Here is a 22,595-nt window from a genome sequence, read left to right as displayed (position 1 = left end):
TCGCAGGGCATGTTTTCAAACTTTGATTGGGACCATTTAGGTGAATGGTCCAAGGCTTATTCCCAGAAATCAGGATGGTCAATAAACACAGGCCTAATCAGGCTCTGCTCAGATCATTGGGGAGGAGGAATCAGGCAAAGGTAGGGTGGATGGGAGGGCAAGAGAACTGGCTTGCCCTGTCTTGTGATGGGTTTTTTTTTTGGGTGCATGTTCAAGAGAACGAGGCAGCAGTGTATGGAGTCTGAAGCCTCAACTGGGAGCTTCAGAGTGCACTGGTTCATTGGAAATATAGATACATATACAGTACAATAGGTACAGTAGGCCATTCGGCCCTTCGAGGTGGCCATTCAATGTGATCATGGCTGATCATCCACAATCAGTACCCCGTTCCTGCCTTCTCCCCATACCCCTTGATTCCGCTAGCACTAAGAGCTCTCTCTAACTCTTTTGAATGCATCCGGTGAATCGGCCTCCACTGCCTTCTGAGGCAGATAATTCCACAAATTCCCAACTCTCTTTGTATGAAAAGGTTTTTCCTCATCTCAGTTCTAAATGGCCTACTCCTTATTCTTAAGCTGTGGCCCCTGGTTCTGGACTCCACCGACATCGGGAACATATTTCCTGCATCTAGTTTGTCCAATCCCTTAATAATTGTATATGTTTCATTCAGATCCCTTCCCATCCTTCTAAATTCCAGAGTATACAAGCCCAGCCGCTCCATTCTATCAATATATGACAGTTCTGCCATCCTGGGAATTAACCTCGTGAGCCTACGCTGCATTCCCTCAATACCAAGAATGTCCTTCCTCAAATTAGGAGACCAAAACTGTAAACAAAATACTCCAGGTGTGGTCTCACCAAGGCCCTGTACAACTGCAGAAGGACCTCTTTGCTCCTATATTCAACTCCTCTCGTTATGAAGACCAGCATGCCATTATCTTTCTTCATTGCCTGCTGTATCTGCTGTACCTGCATGCTTACTTTCAGTGACTGATGTACAAGGACACCCAGGTCTCGTTGTACTTCCCCTTTTCTTAACCTGACACCATTCAGATAATAATCTGCCTTCCTGTTCTTGCTTAACTTCACATGTATCCACATTATACTATATCTGCCATGCATCTGCCCACTCACCCAACTTGTCCAAGTCACTCTGCATACTCATAGCATTTCTTCACAGTACACACTGCCACCCAGCATTGTGTCATCTGCGAATTTGCTAGTGTTACTATTAATTACTTACTGTCTATTATGCCTCTTGGCATGTAGGGCAGCAACGAAGGTCCTCCACTCCTGCATGCCCAGTAGTGTTGATTCCTTCAGTTGCTGTATCCGTAACATATTTGTTTTAAGAGACACGGGTTGTTAGCCCTGTGCTCAACCCCCAACCTGGAGGACCAGTGGATCGCTCTTCGTCTTGCCTCCACCCTTCGATCTGTCCAGCATGGGGGACCCTAACAGGAGACGAATCTCCCGCTGGCATAGCTCTAGGGATCACTGAGACACACAAGCTCCCTGACCACAACAAGGTTGCAATCCAACAGGGAGGTTTCTTTTAATAAATCATTAATGTATATTGTAAATAGCTGTGTTCCCAGCGCCGAGCCTTGCGGCACCCCACTAGTCATTGCCTGCCATTCTGAAAGTGACCCGTTAATCCCAACTCTTGGTTTTCTGTCTGCCAACCAATTTTCTATCCATGTCAATACCATACCCCCAATACCGTACCCTATTTTCTTTTCCCGCTAATCTCCTGTGTGGGGCCAAAGGATTTTTGAAAGTCCAGGTACACTACATCCACTGGCTCCCACTTGTCCATTTTACTTATTAAATCCACAATAAATTCCAGAAGATTAGTCAAGCATGATTTCCCCATCGTAAATCCATGCTGACTTTGACCGATCCTGTTACTGCTATCCAAATGCGCCGCTATGACATATTTGATAATCGACTCCAGCATCTTCCACAGCACCGATGTCAGGCTAACTGGTCCATAATTTTCTACTTTCTCTCTCCCTCCTTTCTTGAAACGTGGGATAACATTAGCTACCCTCCAATCCCCAGGAACTGATCCAGAATTCAAGATTCAAGAGAGTTTATTGCCATGTGTCCCAGATAGGACAATGAAATTCTTGCTTTGCTTCAGCACAACAGAATATAGAAGGCATGAATACAGAACAGATCATTGTGTCCATATACCATTATATAAATATATACATACATGAATGAATAAAACAGATAAAGTGCAAATAAGTAGAAAATGGGCTATTAATGTTCAGAGTTTTGTTTGTGTTGAGTTTAATAGCCTGTTGGCTGGGGAAGAAGCTGTTTCTGAACGTGGACGTCTATAGAACATTGGAAAATGATCACCAATGCATCCACAATTTCTGGAGCCACTTCCTTGCAGCCCATCAGGCCTTGTGGATTTATCAGCCTTCAGTCCCAACGCCATTTCCTGACTAATGCGAATTTCCTTCAGTCCCTCCGTCACCCTAGGTCCTCTGTCCACGATTACATCTGGGAGTGTTTGTGTCTTCCTTAGTGAAGACAAAACAGAACCAAAGTACCTGTTCAACTCGTCTGCCATTTCCTTGTTACCCATAATAAATCCACCTGTTTCTGTCTTCAAGGGACCCACAGTTGTCTTAACCCTAATTCTTTCCTCTTCACATATCTAACGAAGCTTTTACTATCCTCCTTTATGTTCTTGGCTTGCTTACCCTCATACTTCATCTTTTCTCCCCGTATTGCCTTTTTAGTTACCTTCTGTTGATCTTTAAAAGTTTCCCAATCCTCTGGCTTCCCACTCATCTTTGCTATGTTATACGTGTTCTCTTTTATTTTTATACTGTTCTTGACTTCCCTTGTCTGCCACGGTCGCCTCTTACTCCCCTAAGAATCTTTCTTCCTCTTTGGAATGAAATGACCCTGCATCTTCTGGATTATTCCCAGAAACAGCTGTCATTGTTGTTCCACCATCATCCTTGCCAACCAATTTTTTATCCATATCAATACCCTACCCCCCACACCTGTCAACCAATTTTCCAGTCAACTTTGGCCAGCTCCTCTCTCATGCTAACATGGTCCCCTTTGTTCAACTGCAATACTGTCACTTACGATTTTACCTTCTCCCTCTCAAATGGCAGATTCAAATTTATGTTATGGTCACTACCTCCGAATGGTTTCTTTACCTTGAGTTCCCTTATCAAATCCGGTTTATTACACAACACTAAATCCAGAATTGCCTTCTCCCTGATAGGCTCCAGTACTCCAAGGCACTCTATAAACTCTCTTTCTTGGGGTCCAGTACCAACCTGATCTTCCCTGTCTACCTGCATGTTAAAATCTCCCATAACCACCGTAGCATTACCTTTGTTAAATGCTAATTTTAACTGCTGATGCAACTTGCACCCTATCTCCAGGCTACTGTTTGGGGGCCTGTAGATAACTCCCATTAGGGTCTTTTTACCCATACAATTTGTCAGTTCTATCCACAATGACTCTACATCTTCTGATTCTATGTCACCTCTTGCAAGGGACTGACCAACAGAGCCACCCCACCCCCTCTGCCCACCTGTGTCTTTTCGATTGGACGTATACCCATGAATATTCAGTTCCCAGCTCCGATCCTCTTGCAGCCATGTCTCTGGAATTCCTACAACATCATACTTACTATATCTAACTGAGCCTCAAGCTCATCCACTTTATTTCTTATACCGTGCATTCATATATAACACTTTTAATTCTGTATTCACCTCTCCTCTCACACCGGTTCCTATTTTACCTGACCTTACTCTCTTATCCCATCATGAATTTTCCGTCCCATTAATTTGGACGTCTTTCGGAACTTTTCCTGTACTTTCTTACCCTTTACCTCCATCCTCATACTCCCAATTTGTCACCCCCCCCCCCTGCTATTTAGTGGATGATAGTGGCCTGGTTCCAGGAGGTTTGGGGGCTGTGATGGGAAGATCTCGAGGCTTATACTCCTCATTTACTACTCAAAGTGGCTCAACTGTCATGTTAACTTCCTTTCAAAAATGATAGCCTTCTTAGAGGAGTAAATTAATAAGTTATTTGGGAAGCTAAATAATGTTGGCTTTGGATCATGTAGAATTAATTTTTACTCGAGGTACTTTACAAGTTCCATTAGCTCAAAATGAATTGCCAATAATTGTTTTATTGAATAAGCACTTAACACAATATTCTGGCTGAATATTTGAAGGCTTTACTAAATTGTTTGAATTGTCTATACTATTGACAATAGTTGGTTGAAAACAGAGCACAGAGAGTTTTGGTCAATTATTATCATTTATGGTATTTTTGGAAATAATCTATCGGGGGGGAAATAAAGCCTTATTAATAATAAAGCATAATTAATAATAATGCACAGAAACGGATCCTTTGGCCACTGAGACCGTGCTGAACAATCCTGCAATAATCCAATTTTCCTTTAATTCACCCTATACACCCCCCCCCCCCCCCCCCCAGAGTCATCCGCTCGCCTACAATGTAGAGGCAATTTACATTGGTCAATTAACTTATGAACCTCAATGTCTGGGACGTGGGAGGAAACTGGAGCACTGGGGGGGTGGAAAACCCACGCGGTATATATTACCACCACAAACTGGTCAGGATTTCTCCTGGGCTGCTGGCATTGTGGAGAGGCAACTCCACCAACTGCACCACTGTGCCCGTCAATGTTTGTTAGTGTTGTATTATGTCAGTTCTAAACCAGTTACGGTTTAAAAATCTACTGCCTTCTGATTTAAAGACAAAATATGGTATTGCAAATCTTTTTCTCAGGGATCAACTGCAGTGCGTGACCTGTCTTTGCCAAACGAGATGGTTTTTGTGTTGGATCAATCGATTCTAAATGATATAGAGAATGCTAAACAGCAGTATTACAAGCAGGTACGGTTCATTTCTGAATCCCCATCAGCACACAGTTTTAAGATGCATAAGGGGCAATATGGTGAATTACATATCATCATGCATCACAAGTAGAAGGTTAGCTTACATCCATACGATTAGCCTCACTGGTATTCAGTAATTCAGCTGTGGTATCAATTAATCCTTGGGTTCATATTCGTCCTTTCCCTGTGATTTTGATTTCTACAAACCTGCAACTCCTCAAATTGTGGTCCACTTTAATTGTTCCATGTTTGTTGGCTGTACTTCCAGTTTTTAACTCCTGGAAATGTTCCTCACAACTCTTCACGATCCTGTCTTTCCCTTCGCCTATATGTCTTCTTGCTTGTAGACATGAAGTTTGTGATGCAGCTGATCTAAAGGTAGAAAATACACAAAATATCTTTGGGTGACCTTCCACTTTTCTTAGGTTGTTTTCCAGCAGATGTCAGTTCAAAGAATATCTGGACTTTAGTGATATTTTCCAGGGGGTAAAACTGCAAATTGCATTGAAGAATTCCCTCGTGCAGCAAACCAAGAAGGATAAAACACGTTTTAATTAATATTCAAAAATATTACTGAATGCAAAATGAACACATTTTGGTAGAAATGGAAAATTCATCAATCTGTAAAAATTGAACATGAAATTGACAATCCATATATATTACTGCAATAGCGATGAAGAATTTAATGTGCACTAATTATGCCGTATATATTTTTTAAATCCTCTGCTCGTTTTGCATCAAGACAACATATTTTGGTGGTATTTTACAACAGTTAGTAAACACGTGATTTTTTTAATCAATTGACCACACTGAAGAAGGCTACAACATAGCATACATAAACTTTGACGATGTACAGAGTCACTGACAGCAGCTTCGAAATTAAAGAAGGCATGCTCAGAAATTCTGGTGTTACGACAAGATTCAGCAAACAAATGTGGAACACCGATGATTTTGCTTTCAATGTGTTTGCAAAATCTAAACCAAAATTTCTCTGGCTGAGTGTCAAATTTGTTTGAAAATAGTTTTGTGAAGTAATTTTGGACTACGCTGAAGATGCACATTAATGCATTGTATGTTCTGGTGTTGGTGTAATGTGAGAATTGGTTGCCATTAGCTATTTCCTTCTATTGACCCTGCTTGGAAATAAAATGCCATTTTATTTTTGCAAAATGTGGAAAATTTAGTTATTGCATAAAGAATGTATTAATTCAGCTCTAATGAGCAATGGAACTTCCAATAGAGCACAGCAACTGCACTCAAAGCCCATTTCCCTTATAAAACATATCGTAATTTTGTGGCAGAGGAGCTATTGTGTTTCCAGATTTGAATGCCAACTGATGTCTTCACATTAGAATATTTATTTATGGCTGTGATGGTGTACTTTAATTAAAGAATAATTAGATTGATTGAAAGTACACTTGATTTTAATCCCCTAAATCCAGTCCAGATTAAAGCCATGGCTATTTGCTGACTTTGTGAAAGGCTTTTGGTCAGTCTCCATCCAATTTTACTTGGGTGTGAATTATAATGTTGAGCAGAGTATTGTTGTCAATCTGGATGAGCAAAATCTTGCCTGGGAATAATGCTTTGTGCGTTAGATCATTCAGCATTTAGAATAATGTTTTGTATTCTCTGGCATTGGTCTCCCGAATCGAGATGAGGGTAGTTTAGAACAAAAATAGGAATGGGAATGTGGTAGCATATTGGTTCAATTGGTTCAATTACTGATGAAGTATCTGGGAGCCTGGATTATTGTTCCAGGGGCATGAGTTTGAATCCCACCATGGCACACTGAGAGGTTTTAATTGAAATAAAACCATGGTTTGAAAAAATTGACAGTATTATAACCATGAAACTACATTTAAAAACAATATCATTGAAGTCCATGGGTATTGCAAAGATCATTCAAGGAAGGAATTCTGATTCCCCTACTTGATCTAATCTTTACATGATTTCAGCTGCACCAATATACTCAATTGTTCCCTGAAATGAACAAGGGGCCAATTAGGAATCAACATTAAATTCACTGATACAATTATACAGTGTGGAAACAGGCTCTTCGGCCCAACTTGCCCATACCGACCAACATGCTCCATCTACACTAGTCCCGCCTGCCCGCATTTGGCCCATATCTTTCTAAACCTTTCTTACCCATGTACCCATCCTAATGTCTATTTAAATGCTGTGATAGTACCTGCCTTAACTATCCATGTACCTGTCTAAATATATTCTAAACATTGTGATAGTACTGTCTTGACTACCTCCTCCTCTGGCAGCTCGTACCGTACACCCACAAAAATTTGTGTAAAAAAAAAAGTTGTCCTTCAGTTACTATTGAATTTTCCACCCCTCTCACCTTGAAATATGTCCTCTGGTTCTTGATTCCTCTACTTTGGGTAAAAGACTGTGCATTTACCCTATATATTCCCTTCATGATATTATACATCTCTATAATATCACCATTCATCCTCCTGCACTCCAAGGAATAAAGCCCTAACCTGCTCAAACTCTCCCTATATCTCGGGCCTGGGAGTCCTGTCGACATCCTGGTAATTCTTCTCTGCACCTTTTCCAACTTGACAACAGAAACTTGCTTCTTATGACTAAAATAGATCAAATTATTCTGATCCAATTCCCTGGTGAATAAAATAATAATGGTGAGGTGCATTGCAGTTGTTGTGGTACTAGTGGAGAAAGAATTGACACATACAGATTTGGAGTCCAAAAATGAAGTTATTTGCCATTATAAAGTTAAATAGTGTCAATTGATATTGATAGTAGTTTATTTTTACGGGGTTATTTGTAACTTTTATTTGGCTTTGCAGGCATCAGATGTCCAAATTGTCAGTTATGCCTTCACTGGATTTGGCAAATCTCTGATCAAAGATAGAAAGCTTCATCCAGACATATTTGTACAACTTGCTCTTCAGTTGGCCTACTATAGGTTTCATGGACGGTAAGCAATATGACCTTAGATCAAATATTGTACTTATTCCACAATCCTCACTTTTACTGCACAACATTTACTCATTGTATTGAAACAAAAACACAATATAAATGTCTTTATTTACTTATTTATTTATTTATTTATTTTTTATTCTTTATTTCGAACTGAATAAAAGAATAAAAAGCAAGTGTGAAACAGCATTCAAAAAACAAAACAAGAATATTTATAAAGTGTTATAAACAATATTTATAAATAAATGAAATTGTATGTGTCTGAAAAGGAGCAGGAAGAAGCCAAAGCTTATTAATTCCCACCCCTTATTCAACTGCTTATAATTATATTATACAAATGTAGCAGATATATGTACACCATATGTACACTAGCAGCTATATGTAAATATAGCTGCTACATTTACATTTATACAATAATCAAATATTTACAAAGCCATGCAAAAAAAGAGAGGAAAAAAGAAAAAATCCTCATATACTATAGTGTCTCTTAATATACAGTGGCTTGCAAAAGTATTCATACCCCTTGAACTTTTCCACATTTTGTCACGTTACAACCACAAACGTAAATGTATTTTATTGGGATTTTATGTGATAGACCAACATAAAGTGGTGCATAATTGTGAAGTGGAAGGAAAATGATACATGGTTTTCAAATTTTTTTACAAATAAAAAACTGAAAATTGTGGCATGCAAAAGTATTCAGCCCCCCTGAGTCAATACTTTGTAGAACCACCTTTCGCTGCAATTACAGCTGCAAGTCTTTTGGGGTATGTGTCTACCAGCTTTGCACATCTAGAGACTGAAATTTTTGCCCGTTCTTCTTTGCAAAATAGCTCAAGCTCAATCAGATTGCATGGAGAGCGTCTGTGAACAGCAATTTTCAGGTCTTGCCAGAGATTCTCAATTGGATTTAGGTCTGGACTTTGACTGGGCCATTCTAACACATGAATATGCTTTGATCTAAACCATTCCATTGTAGCTCTGGCTGTATGTTTAGGGTCGTTGTCCTGCTGGAAGGTGAACCTCCGCCCCAGTCTCAAGTCTTTTGCAGACTCTAACAGGTTTTCTTCCAAGATTGCCCTGTATTTGGCTCCATCCATCTTCCCATGAACTCTGGCCAGCTTCCCTGTCCCTGCTGAAGAAAAGCATCTCCACAGCATGATGCTGCCACCACCATGTTTCACAGTGGGGATGGTGTGTTCAGGGTGATGTGCAGTGCTAGTTTTCCGCCACACATAACGTTTTGCATTTAGGCCAAAAACTTTAATTTTGGTCTCATCTGACCAGAGCACCTTCCTCCACATGTTTGCTGTGTCCCCCACATGGCTTGTGGCAAATTGCAAACGGGACTTCTTATGGCTTTTTTTCAACAATGGCTTTCTTCTTGCCACTCTTCTATAAAGGCCCGATTTGTGGAGTGCACGACTAATAGTTGTCCTGTGGACAGATTCCCCCACCTGAGCTGTGGATCTCTGCAGTTCCTCCAGAGTTACCATGGGTCTCTTGGCTGCTTCTCTGATCAATGCTCTCCTTGCCCGGCCTGTCAGTTTAGGTGGACGGCCATGTCTTGGTAGGTTTGCAGTTGTGCCATACTCTTTCCATTTTCAGATGATGGATTGAACAGTGCTCCGTGAGATGTTCAAAGCTTGGGATTTTTTTTATAACCTAACCCTGCTTTAAACTTCTCCACAACTTTATCCCTGACCTGTCTGGTGTGTTCCTTGGGCTTCATGATGCTGTTTGTTCACTAATGTTCTCTAACAAACCTCTGAGGCCTTCACAGAACAGCTGTATTTATACTGAGATTAGATTACACACAAATGGACTCTATTTACTAATTAGGTGACTTCTGAAGGCAATTGGTTGCACTGGATTTTATTTAGGGGTATCAGAGTAAAGGGGGCTCAATACTTTTGCACGCCACACTTTCCAGATTTTTATTTGTAAAAAAAATTGAAAACCATGTATCATTTTCCTTCCACTTCACAATTATGCACCACTTTGTGTTGGTCTATCACATAAAATCCCAATAAAATATATTTACGTTTGTGGTTGTAACGTGACAAAATGTAGAAAAGTTCAAGGGGTATGAAAACTTTTGCAAGCCACTGTACACAACCCATCACCCTATAATTCCCAATACAATCAGTATAACAAATATCCCACTCACAATCACCTATCCTCATCCCAATATCCTTTATAAAAAGTGTTTTTTGTACATCTTTTTAAACTGAATTATGTTTGTGCTACGTTTTATCTCCTGTTCTAAATCATTCCACAAATTCACCCCACAGATTGCTATGCACATACTTTTAAGAGTTGTTCTGACATTGAGTTTTTTTAAATTATGTTCCCCTGTTTATTATGTTTATATTTAATATTACGTTTAATATTAATGTGAAATATATGATGTTAAGTGTAAAGAATCCATATTATTTTGCTCTTGCCGTTATCTGTTTATTCATACAGACGCTCTGTGGCATGTTGTTTCAGGCTCCAATTCCATCAGTTTAGCACAAAATATACGTTGATGCATTACTGCAAAATTGAATGGGAGCTGTCTTAATATGACTGCAAATAATACATTGCACATCATTTCTTCACAGGCCTGGCTCCTGTTATGAAACTGCAACAACAAGGCGATTTTACCATGGTCGAACCGAGACAATGAGACCCTGTACAGTTGAGGCAGTGGAATGGTGCCGAGCAATGCTGGATCCAGCAGTGTCTGTGGGTGTTTAATATAGCTATATTATGTCATTTTGTATCATGCTTGCAAACTTTGAAAGCGTGTTAAATTAGAAACATAGAAAATAGGTGCAGGAGGAGGCCATTCGGCCCTTAGATGATCTATCCAAACTGAGTTACGACAACATTTGATTGTAGAAACTTTAATGCAATGCCATATGTTAGGCTGGATCATCCAACTGGAAGTCTGTCCATGACTTGCCCACAGTTTGCAGCCAACATTACCTACTCATAGACCAACGATCAGCTGGCAGACTCGGCATAATTCGAGACTCGACAGTCTGTCAGGAAAGTCACATGAGCAGCCCTCTCTCCCTCATGCTAAGGATCTAATGTCCTTTGTTTTACAGATAAATGTCATGGAGGCCGTTGCTGATGTTTCTTGGCTGCATGTTTTTGGGGTGGGGAGCGACCACATAACCACATTCATGTTAAAAAGCTGATAAACATGGGATTTCCATGGCAATTATAAGAACATAAGAAAAAGGCCATTCAAACCTGTTCTAAATATCAATAAGATCATAGTTGGATCCATTCTCTACCTTGAATATGTCTCTACCTTGAACAGATAATTTGGATCTGTCTTCACTAAGGAGGAAAACAATATTCCTGATATAGTAGTGGCCAGAGGATCTGGGGATCTGGACGGAGGAACTGAAGGAAATCCACATTAGGCAGGAATGGTGTTGGATAGACTGATGGGACTGAATGCTGATATATCCCCAGGGCCTAATTGCCTGCATTCCAGGGTACTTAAAGAAGTGGCTCTAGAAATCGTGGATACATTGGTGATAATTTGCCAATCTTCTATAGACTCAGGATCAGTCCCTGTGGATTGGAGGGTAGCTAATGTTATCCCACTTTTTAAGAAAGGCGGGAGAGAGAAGCCAGGGAATTATAGACCAGTTAGCCTGACATCGGTGGTGGGGAAGATGTTGGAGTCAATTATAAAAGATGAGATAGCCGAACATTTTGATAGCAGTAACAGGATCGGTCCGAGTCAGCATGGATTTACGAAGGGAAAATCATGCTGGAATTTATTGTGGATTTAATAACTAATCTTCTGGAATTTTTTGAAGATGTAACTAGGAAAATGGACAAGGGGGAGCCAGTCGATGTAATGTACCTGGACTTTCAGAAAGCATTTGATAAGGTCCCACATAGGAGATTAGTGGACAAAATTAGGGCACATGGTATTGGGGGTAGAGTGCTGACATGGATAGAGAAGTTGTTGGCAGACAGGAAACAAAGAGTAGGGATTAACGGGTCACTTTCAGAATGGCAGGCAGTGACTAGTGGGGTACCACAAGGCTCGATGCTGGGACCGCAGCTATTTACAATATCAATGATTTGGATGAAGGGATTCAAAGTAAAAATCGCAATTTTGCAGATGACACAAAGCTGGGTGGCAGTGTGAACTGTGAGGAGGATGCTATGAGAATGCAGGGTGACTTGGACAGGTTGGGGGAGTGGGCAGATGCATGGCAGATGAAGTTTGATGTGGATAAATGTGAGGTTATCCACTTTGGTAGCAAAAACAGAAAGGCAGATTACTATCTAAATGGCGTCAAGTTGGGAAAAGGGGAATATAACGGGATCTGGGGGGTCCTTGTACATCAGTCTATGAAAGTAAACATGCAGGTACAGCAGGCAGTGAAGAAAGCGAATGGCATGTTGGTCTTTATAACAAGAGGAGTTGAGTTTAGGAGCAAATAGGTCCTTCTGCAGTTGTACAGAGCCCTAGTGAGTCCACACCTGGAGTATTGTGTACAGTTTTGGTCCCCTAATTTGAGGAAGGACATTCTTGCTATTGAGGGAGTGCAGCGCAGGTTTACAAGGTTAATTACTGGGATGGCGGGACTGTCATATGCTGAGAGAATGGAGCAGCTGGGCTTGTACTGGAGTTTAGAAGGCTGAGAGGGGATCTCACTGAAACATATAAGATTGTTAAGGGTTTGGACACGCTAGAGGCAGGAAACATGTTCCTGATGTTGGGGAAGTCCAGAACCAGGGGCCACAGTTTAAGAATAAGGAGTAAGCCATTTAGAACGGAGACGAGGAAACATTTTTTCTCACAGATCACATTGAATGGTGGTGCTGGCTCGAAGGGCCGAATGGCCTACTCCTGCACCTATTGTCTATTGTTTAATGATTCTGGCTCCATGGATCTTGGCATTAGAAAATCAGTGACCCTTTACATTGAAGCATGTACCTTAAAGTTAGATTTAGCTCTTGGGGCTAAAGGAATCAAGGTATATAGGGGAAAAAGCCGGAACGGGATACTGATTTTGGATGATCAGCCATGATCATATTGGATGGCGGGTGGTGGCTCGAAGGGCTGAATGGCCTACTCCTGCACCTATTTTTCTATGTTTCTAAGGCTATATGTTTCCCCTTCTATGCATTCTGCCACCCACCTCAGATTTTGTTGTGTTTCAACAAGTTTCCTTCTTCTAAACTTCGTTAAGCATATGCCCAACCTGCTCAACCACATCTATCTAGTTGATTAATTTATCCTGAGAATCATCCTTATGAAATTTCTTAGTATTAATGTACCCCAGTCCACTATTTAATAACCTTCCCTAACTAGGAAGGTCAAAGTAATTGTTTGGGGTACTTTAACTGTGTTTTTTGCATGCTCTATCCCCTCGCAAGTTCTATGTGTACTTCTTCACAACATGAAAGCTATCTGTGTCTTTATTCAACAAATCTGGTGACAATATACTTTGGTCCCTTCAAGTAATTAATAAATTATAAATAGTTGAAGTCTCAAGGTCAACTTTCGTCAGAAGTCTAGTGATTGGTTGTAAATATGAAAATGACCCTTTTAATCCAACTCTGTTGGTTAATCAACCCCTTCTTTGTGCCAATATATCATCCTTAAATCCATGTACTCTTATCTGCGGAAAGCAAGAGTTTGAGAGATTTTAAAATTTGTAGAACCTATTTCTGCTTTCATTTAATTGTTGACTAGTATTTTGGGCAAATATCTATAGGGGGAGTGTTCATCAATTTTACTCTGCCCATCCCTGGCATCCTGCACTGAGCCAAAGACTTTTTGGGAATATCCACATTCTCACTCTGAACATAGAACAGTATAGCACAGGAAAGGGCACCACGGCCAACAATGTTTCTGCTGAACATGATGCCAAGTTATACTGATCTCATCTGCCTGCTAATGATCCATATTGTTCTAATCACTGCAATTCCATGTATCTACCTAAAATCCTCTTGAACATCATTATCGTATCTGCCTCCACCACCGCACCTGCCAACGCATTCCAGGCGCCCACTACTATGTGTAAAAAGACTTACCCCGCACATCTCCTTTAAACTTTCCCTCTCACCTTATAGCTATGCCCTCAAGTGTTGGACATTTCCACCCTGGGGATAAAGGTTGTGTTGATAGGACACAAAGTGCTGGAGTAACTCAGCAGGTCAGGCAGCAAATGTGTACAACATGAATAAATGACGTTTTGGGTCGAGACCCTTCTTGATTGTGTCGGCTGCTTAACATCATAGCATCATAAAGTATAAATGAAGTTGATTGGTGGGGAGACTGTCTGTGTGTTGGACAGCCATATCCACAAATCTCTGCAATCTCTTGCAATTTTGGGCAAATTGCAAAGCTGTATAGCCAGGATAACCGATATTACATGGAATAAATTATTTTTAAATTGTATTGAAGTTGGGATGAGACTCCAGCTCTATTAAAAATATTTTTCTGTAAATCTAGTTCCAGCTCTTGATGTTAAGTTTTTTTGCATTAACAACCCAAATTCTAGAAAATGAAACGTCAGCAAATGATGAAGATATCCTTTGCAAAGCATCACAAATTGATGGCCGAATGTCAGAACGGTAGAGGTAAATAACTTGGTTTGCTTGATTGATATTCAATGAATTTTGTTGTTGTACATTTTATTTATCGTTTTGTTACTAATTTTATGCTTCAGGGTTTGACCGACACCTCCTAGGTCTGCTTCTTATAGCCAAGGAGGAAGGTCTTCCTGTGCCGAAGATCTTTTCTGATCATGCATTCACTAAAAGGTGACTATTATTCCCTCGTTCACAGAGACAAAAGTTGCCGTAGATGCCACAAATCATGTTATTTACAGGGCCATTGAAAGGACAGACAGGCCAACAACATCGGTTATGTTGGGGAGATGGCAGAGATGTATTTATTGGAGATAGAGATGGACATGATATTAGATGATGATATGGACAGCATGATAAGTCCACTTAATTTAAGGTATTAACTAAAACAGGGGGGAAAACCACTGGGTCTGGATGGATTGTATCTGTGCACTTTAAAATAATCTAGGAAAAAGAGAGAAGAGGCATCATTACACAAAGTTAATAATTCAATAGAAAACCATGCATGGGGATAACTAACATGATACCTGTATATATGGATGGGAATTGGACATATCCAGGGAATTGTAGAACAGCTTGCTGACTGAATCATCAACTGTTTTACCCAACCTAAGGTAACAAGATATCCAATTGTTTAGGAAGAGAAATAGGAAGAATCCTGGAAATTATGGGTCAGTGAGCTTCTCATTAGTGGTAGGTGAGCCTTTGGAGAAGATACTTAGGGATAGGATTTGTTTGCATTGGGAAGGGGCTAATTAGAGACAGCGTGACTTTATGCGAGGGAAGACATGTAGTGAGGTCAGTACAAATTTGATTGAGGAGGTGACGTAGCTGATTGATGAAAAGATAAGATAATGGATGTTGTCTACATGGACCTCAGTAATGCATTTGACAAGTAATGATAAACGTTTTTAAATAATACAGTAGGATATAAATCATTTACAGAGAATGGATGGCGAAATGACAGGTGGAATTAAATCCAAGGAAGTGTAAGGCGTATTTTGGAAGGTCAAATGTAATGGCAGGGCAGTGATGTCCAATGCCATAGGTCTCTGAGAGTAGCAACTTAAGGAAATTGAGAAGTAAAGAGGGTGTATGGTGTTTGCCTAATATGGTCAATGCATCAAGTCCAAGAGACAAGAAGTCACATTGAAGCTTTATTAAACTTTGATTAGGCTGCAATTGGAGTATCATGTGCAGTTCTGCTCACTCCATTACAGGAAGGATGTGCAGACTTTGGAGAGAATGCAGAGAATATTTACAAGTCTCCTGCCTTGGTAAAGGGATACTAGCTGAAAGTAAAGGAATAAGGAAGTTGGATTGCTTTCTATGGAGCATTAGATGCTGAGTGGAAACCAGATAAATATTTATAAAATTATGAGAGGCATAAATTAGTCAAAACCTTTTTCCCAGGATGCAAATATCAAAGACATGGGGATATAGCTTTAAGAGTGGAGGGGGAAAGGAGATGCGCGAAGCAAGTTTTTTTTACACAGGAGTGATAGATGCCTGGAACATGTTGCCGGGGTGGTTGGGGAAGGAGATAAGATAGTTTGTTTTATATAGGTACCTAGATCTGCAGGGAATGGAGGGATATAGATCATGTGCAGCAGAAGGGATTGTTCAATTTGACATCATGTTTGGCACAGACATAGTGGGTTGTAGGCCTGTGCTATACTGTTCTGTTTACTTGTTACTTTGTTTTACAGTGGTGGCGGAGGAAATTTTGTTCTTTCAACTAGCCTGGTTGGATATACCACGATCCTGGGTGCTGTTCTTCCTATGGTCTACAACGGCTATGGATTTTTCTATCGTATTCGCGATGATAGGCAAGTATCAGATTGTTGATTTAGACTGCCAATAGTACCTGAGCAATGGAACAGTTAAATACCCAGGAGAGATGTTTTAAGATGAATACTCTGGAGAAGGCTACTGAAGTCTAATGTTTACTTTTTAGTCATAGAGTCATAGAATCTTACAGAGTGGAAACTGCCCCTTTGGCCCAAATTGACCACACTGGCCAACATGTCCCATCTACACTAGTCCCGCCTGCCTGCGTTTGGCCCATATCCCTCTAAACCTGTCCTATCCATGTACCTGTTTAAATGTTTCTTAATCATTGTGATAGTACCTGCCTCAACTATCTGCTCTGGCAACTTGTTCCAAACAGCAACCACACTTTGTGAACATTCTGGACATAAACATAGTAAAATGATGGTAACTTTCTCTGCACTCTTTCCAGCTTAAATGGCATCCTTCCTATAGCAGGGTGATCAAAACTGAACACAATACTCTAAATGTGGCCTCACCAACATCTTGTATAACTAACATAATGTCTCAACCTCTATACTCACTACCCTGACTGATGAAGACCAACATACCAAAAGCCTTCTTTGCTACTCTATCTACATGTGACGCCACTTTCAGGGAACTATATCTGTATTCATATTTCCTTCTGCTCTACAATGCTCCCTGGGGCCCTACCATTCATTGTGAAGGTCCTGCCCTGGTTTGACTCCCAAAATGTAACACCTCGCACTTATCCACATTAAACTCCATTAGCCATTCCTCAGCCCACCGTCCCAGTTGATCAAAAACCTGCTGCAATTTATGATCACCATCTTCACTGGTTAATTTATGATCACCATCTTCACTCCCTTTGGTGTCATCTGCAAACTTACCAATACATAGATATATAGACAATAGGTGCAGGAGTAGGCCTTCGAACCAGCACCGTCATTCAATGTGATCATGACTAATCATCCACAAACAGTACCCCGTTCCTGCCTTCTCCACATGCCCCTTGATTCCGCTAGCCCCAAGAGCTCTATCTAACCCTCTTATGAATGCATCCAGCGAATCGGCCTCCACTGCCTTGAGGCAGAAAATTCCACAAATTTACAACTCTGTGTGTGAAAAAGTTTTTCCTCATCTCAGTTCTAAATGGCTTACCCATTATTCTTCAACGGTGGTCAGGGGCGGAAGTCCCTGGGGGGCCAGGGGGGACGTGCCCCCCTCCCCGTTTTGAGAGGTGGGGGTCGATCTCCCCCATTTTTTGTAAACCCGGTGAAATCTCCACTTTCCGCGAGGCAGTGTGGGTGGGACTGATGATCGAGGGCGCCGATTGGACGAGGGAGAGGTTGGGCAGCAGTCAATGGGGGCGGGACATGATGATTCAGCGTGATAATTGGAGGAGGGAGATGTCAGTCAGAGGTGGAAGGAGGGGGCAAGGTGGGACTGAGGATAGAGTGCGGTGATTGGAGGAGGGAGACGTGCCAAAACACTCTCGGCACAGACCTGCGCCTCATCCGCAGCCAGGATCGATCCCGGCTCTCTGGCGCTGCCCCGTCCCCACCCGAGTGCCCCCCCCCCCCCGCCCGGTGGCCAGAGTCATCGGGAGTCAGACGGGAGTGGTGCCCCCAGGCCCACAGCCAGCGCAGAGAAGCAGCGCTAAACCCAGCTCAACTGTGCCTGTCCCACCGGGTTAACCTACAGCCCTGCCTGGACTTGCGGGAAATATGGCCCAGGTTTACAGCCAGCGCGGAGAAGCAGCGCTGGTGTCCCATCAGTCCAGGCAGGGCTGTATGTTAACCCGGCGAGACAGGCACAGTTGAGCTGCATTTAGTGCTGGATTGAACCTCCGAAGCCTGGCGCGTGTGTGTGTTTGTGCGCATGCGCCAAAAAATTGTGTTCCCACTGTCCCCTCTATTTTGATAGCGATTTCCGTGCCTGGCGGGGGTCCCTGGTTCTGGACTCCCCCAACATCGGGGACATGTTTCCTGCATCTAACGTGTCCAACCTCTTAATCATTTAATGTTTCTATAAGATCCCCTCTTAACCTTCTAAATTCCAGTCAATACAAGCCCAGTCGCTCCATTCTTTCATCGTATGACTGTCCCGCCATATCAGGAATTAACCTCGTGAATCTACGCTGAACTCCTCAAATTAGGAAACAAAAACTGCACACAATATTCCAGGTGTGGTCTCACCAGGGCCCTGTACAACTGCAGAAGGACCTCTTTGCTCCTATACTCAACTCCTTTCTTTATGAAGGCCAACATGGCATTAGCTTTCTTCATTGCCTATATACTTATGTTCAGTGACTGAGTACTGGGACACCCAAGTCTCGTTGCATATCCTGTTTTCCTAACCTGACACCATTCAGATAATAATCTGCCTTCCCGTTCTTGCCTCCAAAGTGGATAAGCTCACATTTATCCACATTATACTGCATCTGCCCACTCACCCAACCTGTCCAAGTCACTCTGTATCCTCATAGAGCATCCTCATCACAGTTCACACTGCCACCCAGCTTTGTGTCCTCTGCAAATTTGCTAGTTACTTTTAATTCCTTTATATAAATCATTAATGTATATTGTAAATTGCTGCGGTCCTATAGTGTAATTGCACACTATAGGAACTTATCCATAGCCCTTTACGTATATGGTGAGTTCTGTGGTATTCCTGAAGGAGAAGTTGTTTTTGTGCTTAAAAGATAGGTGAATTTAATCTGCTGTTTGGTTGTGCTATCGTAATGTTAGATGGCCTTTCTGTTTCAAGATTGAAGAGTAATATTCCACATAAAAGACGGTGGCATTTTTAACACTTGGAGACAAGGTTGCTTTAAAAGTACAATATTTTTTTTTTCATCCCCAATAGGATTGTTGTAGCTTGTTCTGCCTGGAAATCATGCCCAGAGACTGATGCAGAAGAACTGTACAAGGGGCTGGTTCAGTCCTTTCATGAAATGATCAACTTGATGACAACAGCCCAGCTTTAAATTACAGGAAAAAATATACTGCTTAAAAAGTACTAAAAGTACAAGTGCTAAACCTGTACATGTTTGCATTAGTGTACTAGTAAAAAATGCCTGTGCCTCTAAAATGAATGCTGCAAAACGTGAAGCATTGGAACACATTTTTTTAAATTACTACTTTGCAATATCAATGTAACTTTTTTAAACTGTGCACAAGACAATGCAAAAAGTGCAGTAACAATGCAGATTCCTAAATACAAATCTTTTGTATTTTGCTTTTATTGAATCAGTAGATTTTGTAGAATCAGCAAAAATGACACTAAAATTACTTTGAATTATGTCTTGATGGGCTGTCATTCTTGAAAACATTTTATAGATCTGAAACTAAGAAACAAACACAAATGTCTAGGATAGAAAAAGGTTTACTTACAATTTATAAATATAATTTTAGAGTTTATCAAATATGTTATGTATAATAGAATATTAAAATTATTTTAAGTAAAGCTGGCATTGGTACACTGGTTCACAACTGTGTCTTGTGTTTACATTGTTAATAATGGTCTCCTAATGTGAATGTGAAGTATGGAATAACCAAATTAACATTAAGTATGTTAATCAAATCTGAAATAGTTTTTGACATTTGAAATATACTAACGGGCAGTTGTTTTAATTTCTGATTCAAAGTAGGCTGTATTGATGATTGAAATGTTAATTGGGTAACTGATGAATTCTTGATTGAATGTAATTATTTTTTCCCTACTTACCATTAGTTTGATGTTCTGTTTTAAGATAACAAACGTTTATTTTCTGCCTGTTTTAGTTCACTGCATGGTTCCATCAGAAATGGAAATATATTTTTGGGATAGATTTTGCTGCCAGTGAAAACCCCCAGCTGTTTAACTTGGTTGCACCCTGTGACAATGCATCGCGATGAGTGACCTCTCTGGATCCCTCCAACTTTCTCTGTTCTATAGATTTTCCTTGCCACGTCCCATCCACCTCACACAAGCTCACATCTTATTCACATATCTGTCTGTTCCATGGTCCTGAACTAGTTTGTTTTACTTTTCTCCTCAATTTTCTTTATTTGTTTTTGCTGGATTTTTCTTATTTTTAAAATCTACCTGTTTACTTGTATCTTCTCCACCAGCTTTAGTTCATTTACCTTTCCTGTCCTTCCCTACTTTTTTCTTATCTTACTGCCTATTTAAATAACAAGTTGTATCCATTAAGTTTAATTATTAGCTTTTGTGATGAAGCCTATTGCTCAGAAGTTCCATTGTTTCCAAAAAGTGGGCATGCCCCATAAACAGACTCTTTGAAAACATACTAAACTTTATTATCCTAATTTATGCTGGAACATGACAGGGGGAGGAGTGATCTTATAACCTCTGAACGTCCTTGTTCAGGCCTTTATTTTACAGAGGACTCCCTTCTTGATTGTAATGCCTGCTGCTCTTCTTTACTTAACTGATTATAGACTCTGAAATATTGCTTCTGTAGCACTAGTGAGGCAATATATCTGGGGGGGTTCTGCCTAGATTATTATTAGCCAGTAGGCAGTAATATGTTTCAAACCTGTGAACCTCTTTCTAAACTTACAAAGCAAGTTGAGACGGAATATTGTTTCTTTGAAAATAAAACCACATGTTAAATTTGCAATTGCATGTTTCCACACTGAATGTGTGCACTAAACTGGTAGAGAAGCACTGCATGGTAATTGCCAATGAAGAACAAATTGACTGTAAATGAAAATGAAAATGCTGGAAATAACCAGCAAGTCAGCATCTGTGAGAAAATGAAACGAGTCAATACCTCAGGTCCGAACTGGCGAATGAGGGGAAAAAATGTAAATTTTAAATTGCAACGGTCGGGGAGAGAGAATATCTGTGGAAAGATTGAGACCAGGAATGCCATGAGGATAAGTTGCAGATATCATGTAGCCGATGGATTAATGGGGACAGAGCGTGAAAATTCAAACAAAGGAATGTAAAAAGTTATGAAATGCAGAGTATGTATGACTTGTCTAACAGGTTAATGGAGGGAGAAAAAACAGAGCCAACGTCACAGATGACTTGCCACAGAAATGGACAGCCCTGACAAGTTACCTAAAGTTGTAGAATTCAAGTGTGGAAGGCTGCAATTTGCTCAGGTGAAAAGTGAGGCACAGTTCAAGTTTCATTATAAAATAGACATACTGTAGCAATAGTTAGTTCTTTACATTTGGATGTTGCTTGATGCACTGCAAGATTAATATTTGAAATAGTTAAACGAACAGTGGAATAAGTAATTGGTCTTTTGCAACTGTTTTGCTCAAACAAATATTGCTATGAACAGGTACGCGATGACTAAAAATGAACAATAATAAAGGATGGTTAGTGGTTTAAAAAAAAGTACAATATAGATGAAGACAAAATAAGTGATTTAGCTCCATCCAAGGCTTGAGCTCATCTCACAATCGGTTGAGATGTATCCAGACAAAGTGATGTAAAGATGTAAACATTTGATTCTAAAATCTTATGGATTCTTCCCTGATGTTTATAATTAATTTCAATACTACAGTATAATACATTGTACACTGTGGTTTAGTTTCATTTGATTTGGATAATGCAAATGGTAAGGTCAATGTTGAACGGGAAGTTCTTTGCATTCACTCTTACCTGTAAATTCTCTAAAGTTATCTCTTTCTTGTAATGTTTTTCTTTGATCTCTTTATGTTAGATTTCACATGTCCAAAAATGAAATTTTAAATAAATTCATTTCTTCTTTAATTATGGGTGCATAGTTGTTTTGTGTCAGCTCATTTCCAACTGAGCCAGATGGCTGGGCTCAAATACCACTTCAATCCATTTAGCATGAGTATCGTGGCTTTCATAACTTTGCAATGTTGAGGGAGTGACCACTAGGCATTCAGTGCCATCCATAATGTTTGGGACAAAGACCCATCATATTTATTTGCTTCTATATTCCGCAATTTGAGATTTGTAATAGAAAACAATCACATGTGGTTAAAGTGCATTGTCAGATTTTATTAAAGGCCACTTTTATACATTGTGGTCTCACCATGTAGAAATTACAGCAGTGTTTATACATGCCCCCCCCCCCCCCCCCCCCATTTCAGGGCACCATAACGTTTGGGACACATGGCTTCATGGGCGTTTGTAATTGCTAAGGTGTTTTTAATTGCAGGTATAAGAGAACTCAGCACTGACTCCATCACCTTTGGAAACTTTTATTGCTGATTATCAACATGAGGGCCAAAGTTGTGTCAATGAAAGTCAAAGAAGCTTAGGCTTACCAAAATCAACTGTTTGGGACATCATTAAGAAGAAAGAGAGCACTGG

General features: G+C 40.4%; 1 protein-coding gene across 2 annotated transcripts in view; it reads left to right on the top strand.

Moving 5' to 3' along the window:
* crot (carnitine O-octanoyltransferase) overlaps positions 1-22,022 on the top strand; it is a 53,795-nt gene extending 31,773 nt beyond the window's left edge. For both annotated transcript variants that reach the window (XM_055655644.1, XM_055655638.1), the window contains exons 11-17: positions 4,807-4,914; positions 7,742-7,872; positions 10,481-10,604; positions 14,408-14,486; positions 14,576-14,669; positions 16,205-16,324; positions 19,155-22,022. In XM_055655644.1, the coding sequence (XP_055511619.1) occupies positions 4,807-4,914; positions 7,742-7,872; positions 10,481-10,604; positions 14,408-14,486; positions 14,576-14,669; positions 16,205-16,324; positions 19,155-19,275 (777 nt within the window). In that variant the 3' untranslated portion in view covers positions 19,276-22,022. The remainder of the gene's footprint in view (positions 1-4,806; positions 4,915-7,741; positions 7,873-10,480; positions 10,605-14,407; positions 14,487-14,575; positions 14,670-16,204; positions 16,325-19,154) is intronic.
* Positions 22,023-22,595: the final 573 nt, after the last annotated feature.

This window comes from Leucoraja erinacea, chromosome 2, assembly GCF_028641065.1.
Source record: "Leucoraja erinacea ecotype New England chromosome 2, Leri_hhj_1, whole genome shotgun sequence".
Taxonomy (NCBI): Eukaryota; Metazoa; Chordata; class Chondrichthyes; order Rajiformes; family Rajidae; genus Leucoraja; species Leucoraja erinaceus.
Note: the sequence above shows the minus strand (reverse complement) of the source record. Positions and strands in the feature narration are given on the sequence as shown.